General features: G+C 41.7%; 1 protein-coding gene across 3 annotated transcripts; it reads right to left on the bottom strand.

The window, feature by feature from the left end:
- Positions 1-4,851: 4,851 nt before the first annotated feature.
- Positions 4,852-15,127, bottom strand: LOC134194490 (H/ACA ribonucleoprotein complex subunit DKC1-like). 3 transcript variants are annotated; one of them, XM_062663425.1, is made up of 13 exons: positions 15,104-15,127; positions 11,979-12,119; positions 9,277-9,477; positions 9,090-9,216; positions 8,901-9,031; positions 8,632-8,692; positions 7,718-7,797; positions 7,529-7,649; positions 7,354-7,472; positions 7,187-7,290; positions 6,398-6,467; positions 6,231-6,344; positions 4,852-5,116 (listed from the first exon to the last, which is right to left on the bottom strand). In XM_062663425.1, exons 1-13 carry the CDS (start codon positions 15,110-15,112, stop codon positions 5,036-5,038), a joined length of 1,359 nt encoding a protein of 452 aa, XP_062519409.1. In that variant the 5' UTR covers positions 15,113-15,127; the 3' UTR covers positions 4,852-5,035. The 3 variants fall into 3 exon arrangements, with proteins under 3 accessions (XP_062519409.1, XP_062519407.1, XP_062519408.1); XM_062663423.1 differs by lacking the exon at positions 15,104-15,127 and having other exon boundaries at positions 11,979-12,788; XM_062663424.1 differs by lacking the exon at positions 15,104-15,127 and having other exon boundaries at positions 6,398-6,464; positions 11,979-12,765.
- Between the last annotated feature and the right edge of the window lie 2,534 nt (positions 15,128-17,661).

The raw sequence follows: 17,661 nt of genomic DNA, 5'->3' as shown, positions 1-17,661 counted from the left end.
AAGAATCGATGATGCGAATCGACAAGCGATGATGCGAATGCACAGCGATGATCGATTCGCATCATCGATTTTTGTCCACGTTGGCGCTCCATTTAGTATAGCTTACGTGTGGCTTAGACGAGTGAAAACGTTGTGTAAGCTACATTTACACACGAGTTTGCATTAAGTTCAGTCCGACCGCGTAAGCGCCTAAAGATACGAATGTACGTGCATGCATGGAGACGAACGTGAAGATAACCACGCGTTACCATGGAGCTAAAAGCGATATCGCAGCACAAGTATAGAAAGCATGCAATGTACATCCATGGTTGAACCGCAGTGTTAGATAAGTAGTCAAGCAAATGTTGTTTTCTTGCTTGGAACATGCATTTCATAAGTTGCAGGTTGCCGTTTAATTAAATGTCAAGTAGGACAACACATGGACCATATTCAACAAACATCTACACATTACGTTGATTATCACAATCCTGCCATCATTTGCAGTTACAATTGACTAAACGTTTATGTCTATCTGGCAACCGTTTAGTGTCAACGTTTCGGCGTCTTCTGATTGGCGACTAGCACCGAAAACGAACGAGGCATGGAGAAGTAGTACGTCATGGGTTCCTAGTTTCGTGGTAGCTACCACTGTCTACAACGCCTTCGTTCAAATAGACATCCACTGCAGTCTAGAACGATTGTCGATCACCCCCTGTTGCCCGATTATTCGCAGTGATGGGCAACCGGGCCGATGCTCATTCCGTGACCACCAAATGAGGACTGGGCGTCGCCGAACACTTGAGCGTAGACACGGTACATTCCTTCCCTGTGAATCACTCTAGAGCACCGTCATTGCATTCCATTAAATCGTGTTCGTCTAGGACATTACTAATACTTTGCATCTCACCATAGCTAGGAAGCAATGAAGCGGCCATTTGTCTAACATCTAACGCACTATCTGACTGAATTCTAGCAGTGTACATTGAAGAAAACAGTCGGGCGAATGGTACTGTACGCGTGTTAAAAAGTCTAGACCAAACCAAGTGATCGAGGACACTATTCTTTCAACTCCAGACTGAATATAACCGAGTCTAGATCTTTTTCATCGTGACTGAATTTAACGACAGAATTTAACGAGCACAGATACTTATTTAATACCGACTGGATTTAACACGACACATGCGCGTCTGTGCGAATTTTCAACTGGACCTGGTGACTTACAAACCGCCGGCTACTGCCCTGTCCAGAATCGGACAGACATACCATCTATTACATATTCTATTTGAAGTCTTCTGTTGATTGAAAGCAAGCTAGTAACCGTCCGCTCGGTGTATCAACATCCGCTTTAATCCTCTTTCCGTATACGATGTTTGCAGCTTACACAGCCACCGAAAAATCTGAAGTGCAACAATATTGTTATGGAAGTGCATGAGATTGACTACACGGTCACGTGTCACAGACAGCAGCGCGACTAACACTGGTCACGAATTCCTAGGGTTAGAAATTAGAATTAGTAAATAGACTACCGGTTCTGGCGCACTTCTGATCTGCGCTAGTTTCTTACGCACTTTTTATACCTGCGTTAAATATAGGAGCGGACAAAAATGTTGGCAACCTCTTGTTCGCAACCATTTCGGCGAGGATCCTTCCAATAAAAAAGCTATTGGGCAAAAAGCAAGGTGGTCCAGTTTTCTAACTTGCCTACAGTCCTCTAGACTATCAAATGGACAATGGTTTGTTGCAACAGACAGACGCGCGCACACACACACACACACACACACACACACACACACACACACACACACACACACACACACACACACACACACACACACACACACACACACACACACACACACACACACACACACACACACACACACACACACACACACACACACACACACACACACACACACACACACACACACACACACACACACACACACACACACACACACACACACACACACACACACACACACACACACACACACACACACACACACACACACACACACACACACACACACACACACACACACACACACACACACACACACACACACACACACACACGGACACGCACGCGCACATGCACACGCATACAAGAGCACAAGAAAATGTTTGACAACCGATGGTTCGAAACCTTTCGACTACCTTCCAAGCGGTTATCTCTTTTCGCCCTGTTGCACACCAAATCGACCAAGATACCACCTGCTTGTGTTGGTCTTGTTGTCCTTCTCGCGTCTATAGGAAATGCCCACACCACAATCTACTGGATATATCTGACGACCAACCACGCTACGACGATATCAAATGTTGCCAACGAAGTAAAGGTATGTAGACCTGTCTAGAGCAAAGAAGAAAAGACTTTCGCAACCATGTCCAACCTCACTACAACGATACCGAAAGTTGCCAACGAAGAAACAATAAGTGGACCTGTCTAAAGCGAGAAAAAGACCTTCGCAACCATGTCCAATTGCGCTGCCCCGATACCAAAGGTTGTCAATGAAAAATATGTAGAACAACATACAGCGGGAATTGAAATTAGCCTCGACACTATGCCTTCCTTCTCTTTCGGTGCGAGGATAGCAACGGGGCGGTTTCACGTGATGTTGTCTCCGTGAAGCGAAGAGAGGTCTAGGAACTCATTATGTCATGTGACAAACTAGTTTGTCACCTGATCTTTTTTGCAAATGATGATTGGTCGACTGTAAATCACATTTGAGTTACTTCCTGATTATTTCCTCTGAAACATGGGGAGATCGGTAAGCAATCACCCACGTCATAAGTGTCATGGAAAAGGCACTACCTAAGATAGAACAAAGCTTGCTGGGCTTTGACTATGGAATGTACAGGATCGACTACACACGGGACGTCTCTGGAGTCCTCGATCGAAAGACCTTGGTGGGGTACCTACTCCAGCAAGGGTTCCGAGAACAGGACGATCTCTGTAGTGCTAGAGAATACCCATACGGAGGGAGAGCACGTCTGCACATGGGTGAACAATTCTCCCGACGGATACACGACTCAGACAAAGCTGTACAACAAGATCGTTTCCCAATTGGAAGCAAGAGAGATCCAAGTAAATTTGGCGAAAAACTGTGCGAATACGTGGACTGTCCTAGCAACCATCTACCCAAAACATTCCTCCACTCCGATGTCCACGAACGAGGATGTACACGTATCGAGGTCTCGATCAATGCATGTCGCGGGAGTAAGCTGTCCAACACCGCAACCCAGGCGGTCGTAGCAGAACCCCTCAAACTCGTTTCGCAACCAGACAACCCAGGTGTATTCGTGGTGCAAGCACCCGACCAACAAAGAAAAAACCTTGCCTCCCGCTTGGATCGATGAATAGTCCTCACCACCGACCGATGGGCGAGACCTTGGTTGCATGGTACGCTCACACCACGACTAGTTGAGTGGGAAGCATTCGTGTGGCACCCACTACCCCGAACGTGGAGAGTGACAACTTGAAACGCGCCGCACAAAGGACAGCTGCCGCCTTTTGGTTTCGTTGCGGTCCCATTTTTCGAGTAGGCGTGCTTTCTATAGACAAGAAAGAGGTCAAACTAGGTCCGCTTCGATGCTATGCGAAAGGAAAAGACAGACACGAAGACGATCGTAGCCGCGTCTCAAGAAACCGATACAATGCCATCCAGGTGCAGTCGATCCCAGTGCGTTGCTGCTGAAGACACAGTACATATCCTGGGTATGGCGCGATAGAAAGCCAAGCATTGTAGGGAAGAGAAATCTATTTTTGCATTGCTTTCCACCACCACCGACAGACGCATTTCGACTCTATCGAAAGTAGGACGAGCGAAACGCCTCCAGGAAATAGAGGACGCGTTGGTCTTCGAGGAATGGAAGCCAAAGACACGGGATCTCCACGAACAGTACAGACACAGACGGGACATGCATGGACGAGCAGAAACGGCAAGAGTCGATTTGTGATAACGCACCGCTTGAGCAACAGCAAGAATTCGTAAAGGTATCGCCATTGTCTATACTATACATTACATTTAGTCTAACAGGACGTTCAACACGAGCTTCCGCGTCTCAGGCGCCGAGGTGGGAGTGCGCCCTTATCAAGGAAAGATACTATAGACACCACGAGTTAGACAACATGTTATAGGAGCGCAAAAACCTGCTTCACAACCTTTCGGCTACCACTTCTCCAATACTTTTTCCAAAGCTAGCGCACTCCCGATCTCTCCAATACAAACGACTATTTTTCCAAAGCTGGCGTAAAGGGATGTAGTAGGATTCTCCTGTAGGTAATAGGGTAGAGTAGTGCGTTCCGGCGAACCTACGGGCGCGGTACGAGCGCAGCGAGTAGCGCAGACCGGAAGTGCGCCAGAACCGGTACTCTACCCTACTATATTTGTAGTCGACGAAATGGTTGCGAACGAAGGTTACCAAACATTTTTGTCCGCTCCTATAACGCAGGAAAATACCAACACAGGTACAAAAAATACTAGCGCAGGTAAAAAAAAGTGCGCCAGGAACTAGCGTAGACCGGAAGTGCGCCAAAACCGGTAGTATGCTACTTAACCGAGACTGGCAATGGTCATGCAATGCAGTATAATCAATAATCGGTACACTGTGGCAGTTGCTAGAGTAGGTATGCGCATGCGCAACAAAACGGGATTTTGACGTATTTAATTTGGCGATTCTATCGTCAATCGCCAAATTAACAGTCTAAAATAAACTCAAGTAGACTATACATGGAGCAACTCTGGGTGATTAAGTATATAGGCAACTACTCCCATCATAGATTAGCAACGCACTAGTTTACCACGAGTTCTGGAGTTGCAGTTATTCCAGTGTGACTCCCATATTTCGCGTGATTCTAATACGTGCATGTCAAATCACAAAACAAAGAGTAATTCTTTGTGATTCTATTAGTGCGTCGCAAATCCTGCCAGGTCTAAAACAAAATTCTTTAGTTTTGAGAATCGTACTGAGTACGGATTTCTCAACATCCAAGCTCACTGATTATTGACTACTCAATTTACAACAATCTATGACCACTGCGTCAGCATTTAGCTCAGGTCTGCACGTCATCACTGCCTTTGTCTTCCTTCATCTTTTTGTGCTTCTTTCGCTTCTTGCTTTCCTTAGCAAGACTCTAAAATTACAAAAGATATCACATAAACAATACTATAATTACAAGAAACCAAGCAAGCGAGAAAGGTCTATTATTGGTCACTATATGTGCAAACGTATATCAAATGTATGCCACTGCATAACTTACAAATTCTAACTTCAGCATTTCATAACTACAAATTCTGGTTTATGTAATGTCATTTTTACAACTTCAACAATTTTACTACTAAATTAAAACATAAATTACATGTTAAAACAATAACAGAACGTGACTATTAAATGCCTGATGATCAACCTCACTATAGCAGTTTAGATTGAAAGCTGTATATCACAAATAGATAATAAAAGAGCCCAACAAATTTGGCCACTTAGAGAAAATGGTGTGTAACTAAATGGGCAAGCGTCCAGAGAGGATCAGTCACATTAGTAGGACAAAGCACATATACAGTACATACTGCTGGATACAATTATATTGAAGCACTATTAATCCCTGCAAGCATTGTCATAGTTTCAAGTTAGATTTATTCTCACAAGTAATACACTTTTAGCTTAGACTAGTGTATTGTGTGTACCTTTCACTCAAATACAAAAAGAACATAAGAGATCAATACACTTTGTAACGTGTGTTTTACATAATCAGGTTTGTTAATTTCACATTCTATGTATTTTCTCCTAAATCTTGTCCAATTAGAATGCCAGAAATCAAACTCCAGTCTGTCCCCAGCACAGAATGAAAGAATCTGTGTAGTGAAGCCTAGTGCGCGCACACACACACACACACACACACACACACACACACACACACACACACACCACACACACACACACACACACACACACACACACACACACCACGGACACACGCATGCACGCACGCACGCACGCACGCACACACACACACACACACACACACAAACATACGTTCTCGCTGTAATCTGCCATAACATTGTACTGTACCAATATCCTGTAAATATGTAGATAGCAGTAGATTTTGCTAAAGAACATTTAAGAACCGGTACATTTCTTCCTACTAATTCCCTGTCTGGAAAACTCCAAACACTCACTGCATTTTCTACATGCCAAACGTCCAGCAATCCTAAGTACTAGCGAATGAAATTCCTGCAAAGATATCTTACTTCCAATTCATTAACTTCAGGCTGTGGCTCTTCTTTGTTGTGTTTCTTCTCTTTCTTGTTTCTCTTTTTGGGCTTAGCCTCCTCATCACTACTGCCATTGTTTTCATGTTTCCGCTGAAAAAATGCTAAATATTCAAACTCATAAGAAAGATAATAATGCAACTAACCTTCTTTGGCATTTTTTCTGTTTCAGTAAGCATTGTCTCCTCTTCACCTCCTTCAGCCACATCAGACCTGCTAGCAGTGAATCAGTCCAGTTGTAAAGATATTATTACATTAGATCTACAAGCTAATTTTGGTGTGACCAACTCTGCTAGTTGCACGCCTTTTATTCAAATCAAGAATTGGAAAAGCAGCATGAGAATGAAATATGACTCTAACTAAATGATCTCAGTTACCTACCACTTCAATAGACCATGACTGTTACATACAGTAGGATGTCAGTTATCCAAACGCAAGTTATCCAAAGCCTCATTTAACCGCACACGGAGTACCTCCGACACCCTTTAGAAGTATGCGCTATAAACTATTACACGCATGCGCAACAGGGCAAATTTGAAGTTAGTAACGTTATATGGCAAACTACTTTCTCATTATTAGCTTATAAAGTGCAGTCAAGTTTGGCTGTTTGTGCAATTGTTGTTCAGTATACATGGATTTGGTTTGTGCAACAGGAGAGTTAACGTCAGTTATCCCAAATTCACAGTTCTGGGGCCCAAAAGTGTTTGGATAACTGATATCCAACTGTACAAGAGTAATTGCATAATACTCAACAACCATCATATGAAAATGTGAAAATGCAAATAAAAACAGTATTTGCACCAACTTTTGTCATGGTCAGACAGCAATAGCAACAAAACACTCAACGCATTTGTTTCCTCTGTTGGCCTCATATATTTGTCTGTCTGCCTGTCTACTACCTGACGAAGCGGTCTGCATCTTTACATTACTCCGACCTTGTCTCAGGAAACATTTTCTTCCACAGATCAGGAGTTTCACTTGTTGTACGACCATACTTGTCCAGTTTCCCTGCAGCTTTTAATTTCTTCTTGACCAATGCCTACCAACAACAGACATCTCATTTAATATAGCTTTCCTGTCCAAATAATGAATCACAACTCACCACAGGACCAAGTCCCCACTTTCTAGGATATGTGTCTCTCTCCATTATAACTCGCTTAATCTTTGCAACAACTCCATGGTCACATGTTGCCATCTCAGCTGTTGTCATCAGAGCAATTCCTAGCCATTACTGTTATTAATACTTTGTCCAAAATATTCCAGTCTGTGGCACTTGCCTAAAGCAATAGCTTCACCCTTCGTAGTCATCATGACAACTTCACTATTTAATTCAATGCCATCTTCATATCGTAACAAACCAGGTAACATAAGTTTTGCACCATAACAGATAGCATTTACCTAGCAACAAAAAGTACTGATGTTAATGCTTCTACATTACTAACAGTTTACTACATTCATTAGCTAACTGTGCTGTCTTTCACAACAAGTCGTTTGTGGTTAGTCAAAAGTCCTTCAAGTGGACGAATAACTCTCCGCAAGTATGACTCTGGCACACAACAATTACACGTCACATCTATGTACAAAAAGTTCCCAACATCCATGTCTTGATATTAAACACGGGTTAGCACATACAGTAATTATTCTAATTATAGCACCTCTAAATAACAATTATCAATAAATGGTTCTCCAATTTAGAGTGTAAAAATAATTATGGCTCCACAAGGCGCTTCACTTAGAGGAGTACTTAGGCAATTAGAGTCATAGAGCTCATTGTAAAATGAAGGACACTCAACAAAAAAAAAACAACTTCTATTCTACTCTACAACAAACTGCCTGTGCTTTGCAAATCTTCAAATAAAGCTGTTCTTCAATTACCATCTAGAAAATGCTACAAAATACAGAAGTGAAGCGCCATGTAGGCAATCAATCAAGACCTATTGTTAAATGTTTTGCAATGATTCTAATTAGTTAAGCGCCTCTAAAATAGTGTTGTTTCCAAAAGGCGCTCTAATTAGAATTATGCTTGCTTCAATTAGAATAATTAAGGTATCTGAATCAATCCATGCTGCTGGAAAACCATTCATGCATGTCACTGTGATAAATTAACAAAATTTAATGGCTACAATAAAAAATTGCAGCATTTCACATTGAAAAATAAATAGTGCTACACATATAAAACTTGATCTTCTACAACAAAAACTTTCCTACTGTTAATTAATAAATGCAAAACTGTTAGTAGTGTAAAGAAATGTGCATCAATGCTGATTTACTCAAAACCATCCAATACTACACTTTTTGTTCTTATGCAATATTTGCTGTCTTTAACAGTCTCTGACAGCTTGAGACATTCTCATTTACAAAATCTATTAATTACACATACCATCTTTGGCTGTGTCGTACACATACTGTGCATCCAATACATCGTGCATGGTCACTAAATCCTGCAACATCAAAGCCACATTTCATTGATTATTGCAAACATTATACCTGGTAAGTCCCAACAACTACCAAATTACAGATACCTAACATGCAACAGTTGTGCCAAGCCATGTTTTACATGTAACCACAATAAAATGCCTAATGCAATAATAAATAAACATCCAATCTATCTGATACTTGCTTTAGCTAATTCACAAAATTGCATTGTACCTTTTCTGACTGTATTCCTGATCTTGTTCGCCGTAGCTCCTGCATATGAGCTCCAACACCGAGTAACAGTCCGACATGCACACAGAGAGTTCTAATGTATGTCCCTGCTTCACAACTTACCCAAAACACAACTACAAAAAATGCAAATGAATAAAAGGAAACATAACTTGTTCGACAAGCTTTGATTACCAAGATTTCTATCCTTTTCAAATTCTATAAGCTTACTCTCATACACTGTTCTAACTCTCAACTGCCTCTTCACAGCTGATATCAATGGTGGCCGTTGAAACAATGCACCAGTAAGAGTTTCAATTACCTAATAAAAGAAATGCTTCCGAATCTCAGTTTTACTCTCACACAGTATCAAAACACGTACTCGTGCTACTTTTGCCTCACTCTCTACAGGTCCATGTAAACGTATTACGCCTACATATTCTTTGCCAGCTCCTTGTTGTGACTTAACTAGTCGTGTTGCTCGTGCAATGCACACGATAAGACATCCAGTCACCTTGGGATCTAATGTCCCACTGTGTCCAGTTTTCTCCACACGAAGTATCCGTCGAACCCAAGCTACAACCTGTGTACATAAAACTTTTCCTAATTCAGACTACTCGGTTTTGATTAGTGACTTGGTATTGTATGACCTTCAAGAAATACAACACTCATTCTTTAGAACTAGAGATATCTGTATTATACAGTACTATCACTATGAATACAATGGCTATTACGTTAAGCTTCTGAGAACATTCGTATCATGCAACAAGTACTACAAAAGGAACAAATGTTCCTGCAACAGCGATACTCGTGTTTTACACAAACAGCCACAAAAAAGACAAATATAATTCAGTATTTTTACCTGACCTAGTTTACACGACACTAATAGTGAATACGCCTTTCAATTAACTCCACACAGTCGTGCACACAAACCGGGTGGTTTATGTGCTATTCAAAATTAAACCTGACACTCATGGCTGAGACCTTTACAGTACTATATATTAATTACATTAATACTATTAGATGACTGTCCGTAGTTATCAAACGCTTTTTAATCCAAACAATGTTTGAAAGTGGGTGGGTGGGTCAACATGCTGTTCAAATAGAAAACATTCAAACATTGCGCATGCGCAGATTTCACATGCCAGCAAGATGATAAAAAAGCAGCTTCTCTTTTCGCACGGAAGAGGAAGACAAGCTTTTCTTCCAAAGCAGTAAAGATGGCAGTGATTACACATGAGTGATCAAAAGTCTGTGGCAGCAAGATGCAGGTCATTGTACTCGTAACTTATTTAGTTGGGTCAAGGGCAAGGGCATGACAAATACTCAAACGACAGGAAGACTAGAGACGACGTGATAGCTAAGGACATTGGAGACCAACAGGCTGGACACTCGAGCCTAGCAAGTAGCCAGCTAGGACCGGTTAGATCTGGCAACGTGATGAACCAGAACCAGAACTGAAACGATCCCACTCACATGGTGATGGGTCTGCCATGATTGCTTCAATATCCCGTCCAGATGCAGACGACAATACAAAAGTAGCTAGTGAGTTTGCTAGCAAAAGTCCAGAAATAGCATTCTTGAATGCAATTGGGATTGATTACAGGAAATTGATGACGTAAAATTGCGTCAGTTCATGACACTATGGTTGGAAAAATCGCTTGACAACTATAGACAGCTGTTCGTATTAGGTAGGAGGCGGGTGGGTTAGAAGAAATTCTAACGTTGTTCAGATTTTAAAATCATTTGATAACTATGGATGCCCTAAAAGCTGATTATAACTCTCTAATACAATGATTGCTACCACAACACCCGTCACCTTTCCACTATCTTGACACAGCTTAATTGAGATACTTTTTTTAAAACAATGACAAGAATTGCTTAAAAATAAACCTAGAAACTAATCCACACTCATCGCCTTCAGATTAATACATGTATAACTTCAATACAGCCTTACTTCAGAAACACAGAAGACAATAATAAAAATTCAGCAACACTGGTTATACAGTACCACAACACTGCAGTTTATGCAAGTAGATGACACTGAGCTACTACACCATTTCAAGGTCAAATTTGTTCATAGTCACTTCAAATTTGCGTTTAGGGAGCATCTAACTTCATGAGACGTCCCATGGGCATCAACCTGCCTTCGACCTCTCTGGCCAATCGCTGGGTGATCGTCTTACCAAGATCAATGTTTTTGCCGTAGATCAACAACCAACAGTGCCACATAGCAACATCACCAAGACTTAGAGGTCTGGGTGGACCAACAATGTTCTTCTGACTCAACTCCATATCCTTGATGATGAAAACTTGAAGGCCGGTTTCCAATTTGGGTATATAACCATGATATAATAACAGCTCATACCCTAGGATGCTCGTGGAGATACAACGTTAAATCATTTTACGTCTAGCAGCGTAATCAACCACCCGGTTAATCGAACGAAAGGTAGCAAATGACCAGATACCTCCAGTTATCGCATCAAATTCAGTCATAGCTGTCATTGCGCACAATTCTGTGGCTATATACTAGAGATGTTATTCGTCTAATAGAGTGCAACTTCTAGCATAGGGGTACCCGTGGGTGGGTGCAACGTAATGGGTTTCGAGTTCTAGTAGTATATCTGGCGTCACAAATGACACTCCCCATATTTTCGCAGACTCAAGGGGCTGAGCAGCCCCAAAGAGGATGCGAAAATATGGGGGAGGGACAGGTGGTATCATTTTGACGCCAGATATACTACAAACTTGAAGTGACTATGAATGAATTTAATCTGGAAATTGTGTAGAGAAAATATAATATAAAGTTGTATCAATGCCTTACAATATGGTGTAAAGTGGACAGTAATGTCACTTGTTTGTTTAACTAAATTTTTGACATCACAAGTATCCTCCAAAGGGTGGTGATAAGACAGCATACTCATGGGACATTTCCAACCCAGATATTACATAGTTAGCATGCATCTTCATTCCATTTATATATAGCATTTACAAATTAGACAGTAATACATCCTAAAATAGCCATACATTCATTATTATTAATGTAGTGGTACTCTGCAATACACAGTTTAATAGATTTCTAACCTCATGTGATGATGGGTTGGCTGGCTTGTCAAGATTAATAAAACCACTTCGAACATATTCATGTACAGGACGTTTCAGAGGTGAGCAGCCACAAGCCAAAGGTGTGTAATGAGATGTACGAACATTCAAGCGATCATAATTCTTAAAACAAGAAGATAAACTACATTTACTACGGGCATTTGTAACTACACTACTACAGCTAGACATTGTACACAACACGTACATGGCAACTCAAAAAAATTTGCATGCAAAAATTCAACAAAAACAGCTTTACCTTCTAAGTGTCTAGTGTACCTTCATGAGCTAAAACGTTTTCATAAAATAGACATCTCATTGTTGCAATTTAGTTATCACGAGACATGACACATCAGAAGTCCACAAGTAGTAAATCTTATACTAGAAATGGAGCCATCACACGATAGGCGCATGGATAACGAGTGAATGCAAATGTACTACATTGCAGACAGAGAGACCACACATATGATGATGCCACAGAAAGTTGGGGTCAGCACAGAATATGGTCATCACCTAATCAGGCTAATGTTTGTGCTGTCTGCCCAATTTCAAGAAGATACAGATGTCACATACCCAAGGTTCTCACTACAGCGTGCCAATGTGACACTGCGCCACGCTCCAGTAAGAGTGCACCACGCTCCAGTAAGAGTGCACCATGCTCCAATAAGAGTGCACCACGCTCACAAACGGTAGCTAAATAGTCCAAAGTTACAGCTAAAGAATGTTTGAGAATTCCATACTACAGTACTGAAACACAATACCATATGTACTAGTAAACGTGACATCAACCCCAAATCCAAGCTCTTACAAAATAACGCGGGATGATAGCCTTGCTCTAAACATGTTGTAATAGTAGTCCCGTATGCGCAGCCTCTGGTTTCATTCTCGGATGCCCTTCCAGTGACCCAGGAAGCATACCTCTAGTCCGGGAAGCGTAAGCACCTAGAAAACTCTAGACTTGTCATGGCTTTTTGCGAAGCAACAACAGTGGTCACGTCAATCAACGCCTGACTAGACAGACTTTCTGTACTTTCGTCCATAAAACACACGCATGCGCAATCTATGAACATCGCCAAGAAGAGCATTTACTAGTGATCGAAGTTGATTTCCTTGCCAGGAAACTTGAACTATGTTACACGCAATAGTAACAACAGAAAATCTACCTCACATGAGATTGGCTCCAGTGCGCATGTCCGACTTGGACCATGCAAATGTTAAAAGCAGACCACATGCGTCATGGACACGCCCATCCCACCACGCTCCCAAAATGTCTAGCGAGAACCCTGCATACCTTTACTTTCCAAACCAAACCTCAATTTCTTTCTCTAGAACACTCAAGTTTTGGCTTATATAGCCCAGATGTGAAACACAGAAATTACGTCAACTGCCTCTATGTGTACTGTATCTTCCAGAGATGCTTCCCTCACAGCCTCGCAAGCCAGGGTCTTCCGTGCAGTTGCTGAGCTAAACGCACGTGAATCACACGAGGAGGAAGAGGAGGAGCTTTTGCCGGAATTGCTCCAGTGCGAGAAGAGCCTGATCGCTTTCAAGAACATCATAGTGACGTGGAACCCCGGATCCAGTTTCATAGCTTGGATAAGGCTAATTCAATTTCCTAAAGAGCTCGTTAACATAATTGCGTTTGATACATTTGATACATGAAGCAGAGAGGTAGCCCTCTGCGGAGAGCACGTGAACACGAAAGCCAGTGAAGCTGTTGATGGACAAAGTGCTAGTGAATAATGAGCCCAGGAATGGCCTACATGGAACTGGTCCGCTGAACCTACACTCTCCAGCAACATTTCTTTCTACTGACCTCATCTGCAGGTTTGCGTGAATTGAAACCGATGTAGAAGTGTTCACCACTCTTGCGTGTCTACTCTGACATCTACAGTCTGTGGGGAAAATGGTGTGAGAACTGCCGGCCCAGTTTCACTCAACGGTTCATCAAAGCAGTGGCATACAGCTTGTTGACCTCTCCATGTCATGATCAGATTGGTGTGTACTGCTAATGCAGTCTATCTGACGGTACTTTCGACTCAGCAAGCAGCTCTTTTGTATAATATTAGCTCTCCTCACGGTGAACTGGAAACATCTAGGCTGGGAAAACAGCAGTGCAATGGACCTACTATGTTCAGGAAGTGTAGAGTTGACTCGTAGTTGCATGTGTTGTGTACTAGGTACGACTTGTTGATCAAGCTATGAAACCGAATCCGGGGTCCCACATCACTATGACGTTCTCGAAAGCGACCAGGCTCTTCTCGGGCTGAAGCAATTCTGGTAAAAGCTCCTCCTCCTCGTGTGATTCACATGCGTGTAGCTCAGCGACTGCGCGGAAGAGCCTGGCTTGCGAGGCTAGCTTCCCTCACAGGTGTTCAGTTGTACCTGCACTCATGGGCCACACTATAAGAACTGGAATACACCCACAAATATAATCAGCAACACAAGCAAGAAATATATCCAGAAACATCTCTGGACCACTGACTTACACTGCATATCGACCATAAATGTACATTGCATCATGCATGTAAACGTTGCTTACATGTGTTGCATACCACATTTAGATTCCATGGTAACGCGTGGTTACCTTGTCACCATATAGCATTATGCGTTCACACGCATACGATCCCCTATTTACGCTCTCCCCAAGCCCTTACATTTGTTTCAAACTCGTGTAAATATAGCTTACACTCACAAATCACGTGTAAGCCACATGTAAGTTACGGCGTGTACGAGATACAGGGACCTCGTTACGCAGTGTCATCATTTCCCATATCAATAAATGCAGGGTTCAAATTTACCGCCTGTCTGCCTGTCCGCCTGTCCCGGACAAGTAGATTCTATGCTAGGAAAGGTGTTGGCAGATCCAACATATCCCTAAAGACAGGTACTGTACCATTTCAGGTTGTTACTGATTAATGTGACTAAATCCTGTACTAGAGTGGCAACTGTACTAGATTGTCTTGTGCAAAGTACAATTATGCTATTGTTCACAACATAGACGAACAGACGAAATGGACTAACAAACAGACATGCAAACAGACAAACAAACACAAGGCCACCAGTTACTGATTAGTTTTAGACCATAATCAATTAATTGAGGATCTTACAGAACTCATTGTTAAAGAAGAACTCCACCAAAACTGAAATTAACTTGTATGAGTAGATCTCACAAGACAAATCAATCAGTTTAAGTTACTTATCTTCACTTTCATTACTGAGAACAGACCACGTTTGTGGTATGTAACACCAACACTCAAGCTCTCCGCTTCCTGAAAAATAGGATCGACCTACTGAGAACAAATTATTGCATTTACTGTGAATAGCTAAATCAAGAATGTTCAATGTAAATGCAAAACATTATGAAGATCTGCCTTCTTACCATCAATGCTTCCTCTCTGGTATCACTAGAACTGTCTCTTCCACCAGACTTTCTAGCAAAATTCCCCAATACTACAGTTCTATAAAGAACATGCCTTTGATTAAGGACTGTTTATTATAGTTCTTTAATATCCAAAAAATGTTCAAAATGCCGTCTAGGGTGTACTACAGACGATGTTCCTATTTTTCACATCTGGGATTGTAACCGACAATGTTCCTATTCTTCACATCCAGGATTGTAACCTTCTAACAATCAGCATCAAATAGAATTGAGCAGCCAGGATGTGAAAATAGGAACATCCCCTGTAAGCACACACTAGACACCATTTCTAAACGTTTCTCTTTGGATAGTAAGAACAGCAATAAACAACTACTCAAGCAAATGCATATTCTCCAGGTAAGTCATAGTACAAGTACCGTAATGAGAAATCCCGCTACAAATTCTGACAGAAAACAGCTCTAGCAACACCATTTTATACTTTAAAAAGGAACCGTTGACAGGAAAAGGCAGATCTTCATAATATCTTCGCATTCATATGGCAGTCTTGATATTATATCTGCAGCAGTTGTCTGTAAGCATAATGATTCGTTCTCAGTAGGCAAAGCCTAGTTCTCCAGAAAGCAGAGAGCTAGCATGTGGGCATTGTACACCACAAAAACCACTGTAGAATTAAGGAGCACGAAGAAGCATGAGTACGATCACGCTCCTAAAGAATAAAGGTCTGAAACTGTTAATAGCATAGTATTCTAGTTAAACCATACTTAGTCAGACCATCTTGAATAGACTTCAGAACTAGCCAATGCGATAAGTCAGACATGAGTAAAGCAGTCAGATGTAACGTGGGCTGATGGAAAATTGAGAATCAAGACCAGAAACCATCTACAATGGGACTCCACCACCTATGTGCCAACACTACGGTGTGCTCTTCTGAGTTAGATTCTGGATCATGAGTTCTCAGTCATGACAAGAAAAATTCGCTCTTTTAAAGTAGAAAGAAGTGCCTCATCACAGAATGGCATCATCAACACGGGTCAGTAGTGTCAAGGACTGTCACTGGACGTATTGGTCCATGATAAGAGATCACATGTGTCTTTTATGGCAACAATTTGTCTTTGAAATTGCGTGCACTTAGGCAAATGAGCTACCCCTTGCGTCTCAACAAAACACAACTAAACATGCTGAATTGGATATGAGAGTCATGGACAGCTATCAGAGATGACACAATCATAGAGTCATTTCTTGGTTGTGGTATTTCAAAAGTAGTGGACAGCTCACAAGATGACTAGCTCCTTGACCATTTTCCTTTGAGCAATAGTGAACTGAAACAGGAAGCTGAAAGATTTGTTGCTTACTGACACCAAATCTGATGCAAAATTTGAAGGCCGTAGTGAACCTGAGATGACAGAGAGTTAGTAGATAGTACTGGTAATAGGAAAGGTTGTCATAGCAAACTTGAGTTGTAGTCATTAGTCAAACACTGCCGCCAATTAGCACCTAAAAGTGTCATATTTTCCAGCAATACCCATCCCATACTTCACAGACTATGCTGATGTATCATGGGGGTGGAGTAACACAAAAGATACAGTATGTTAAAGTGCTGTCAACAGATATCAATAGTGATGCATAGTCACTATCTAGGAATGGCTGGGGTTTCAATACATAAGCTCGTTTACGCCCCCTTTCTATCTTGGCTCACAAGCACTACCGCAAAAACAAATAGCATTACTGAAGTCTCCTGCTTTCCTTGTCTATGTGTGCCAAGTTTCAACCTCTAAAACCCGTTTGGTTTATTCTTAAATCTATTTGCAATATGCCATAATTTCGTCAGACTAACTAAGAGACTTTCTTCAGACGGAGTTTCTCATTCTGCACGCTTTCTCTGACCAAACTGGGAATGTTTCTTTGTTGAAAACCATGCTAGGCAAAAGCAGTTTTCTTCGTCTTGTGATTGGTTCAAAATACGACTACCACAATTTTGGTGAACGGTACGGTGAGTCCTCTACCATTTTAGAAGCAGCACTGCGCATACTCTGCTATTTGGCACTAGCAGGTGCATCTACTGACACTCGCAGCCTCCTCTGTTGTTCTCAGATACCCAAAACATTTGTGATGGGACATGCGAGGAGTTGAAAAACTTGTCTATCGGTGCTGCAACAAGACAATGAAGGAAGCGCGACTAATCTCTCTGCTGCGCGCGTGGTAGGCCTATCTAGGAAAATGCGCTCAGCAGCTACAAATTGTCCAGTAGGCTAAAATTAAAGCTGAATGCAACTGACGAGAGTGCAC

This window comes from Corticium candelabrum, chromosome 19, assembly GCF_963422355.1.
Source record: "Corticium candelabrum chromosome 19, ooCorCand1.1, whole genome shotgun sequence".
NCBI classification, from domain to species: domain Eukaryota; kingdom Metazoa; phylum Porifera; class Homoscleromorpha; order Homosclerophorida; family Plakinidae; genus Corticium; species Corticium candelabrum.
Note: the sequence above shows the minus strand (reverse complement) of the source record. Positions and strands in the feature narration are given on the sequence as shown.

What these genes read in the sequence shown, in the direction of transcription:
- LOC134194490 (XM_062663423.1), bottom strand. Translation starts at nt 12,203, where the DNA reads ATGTACGTGTTGTGTACAATGTCTAGCTGTAGTAGTGTAGTTACAAAT. An exon ending in CAGGAATACAGTCAGAAAAG is followed by an intron (nt 8,693 to 8,900) that starts GTACAATGCAAT and finishes TTGATGTTGCAG; the next exon opens with GATTTAGTGACCATGCACGA. An exon ending in GGGTGAAGCTATTGCTTTAG is followed by an intron (nt 7,473 to 7,528) that starts GCAAGTGCCACA and finishes AGTAATGGCTAG; the next exon opens with GAATTGCTCTGATGACAACA.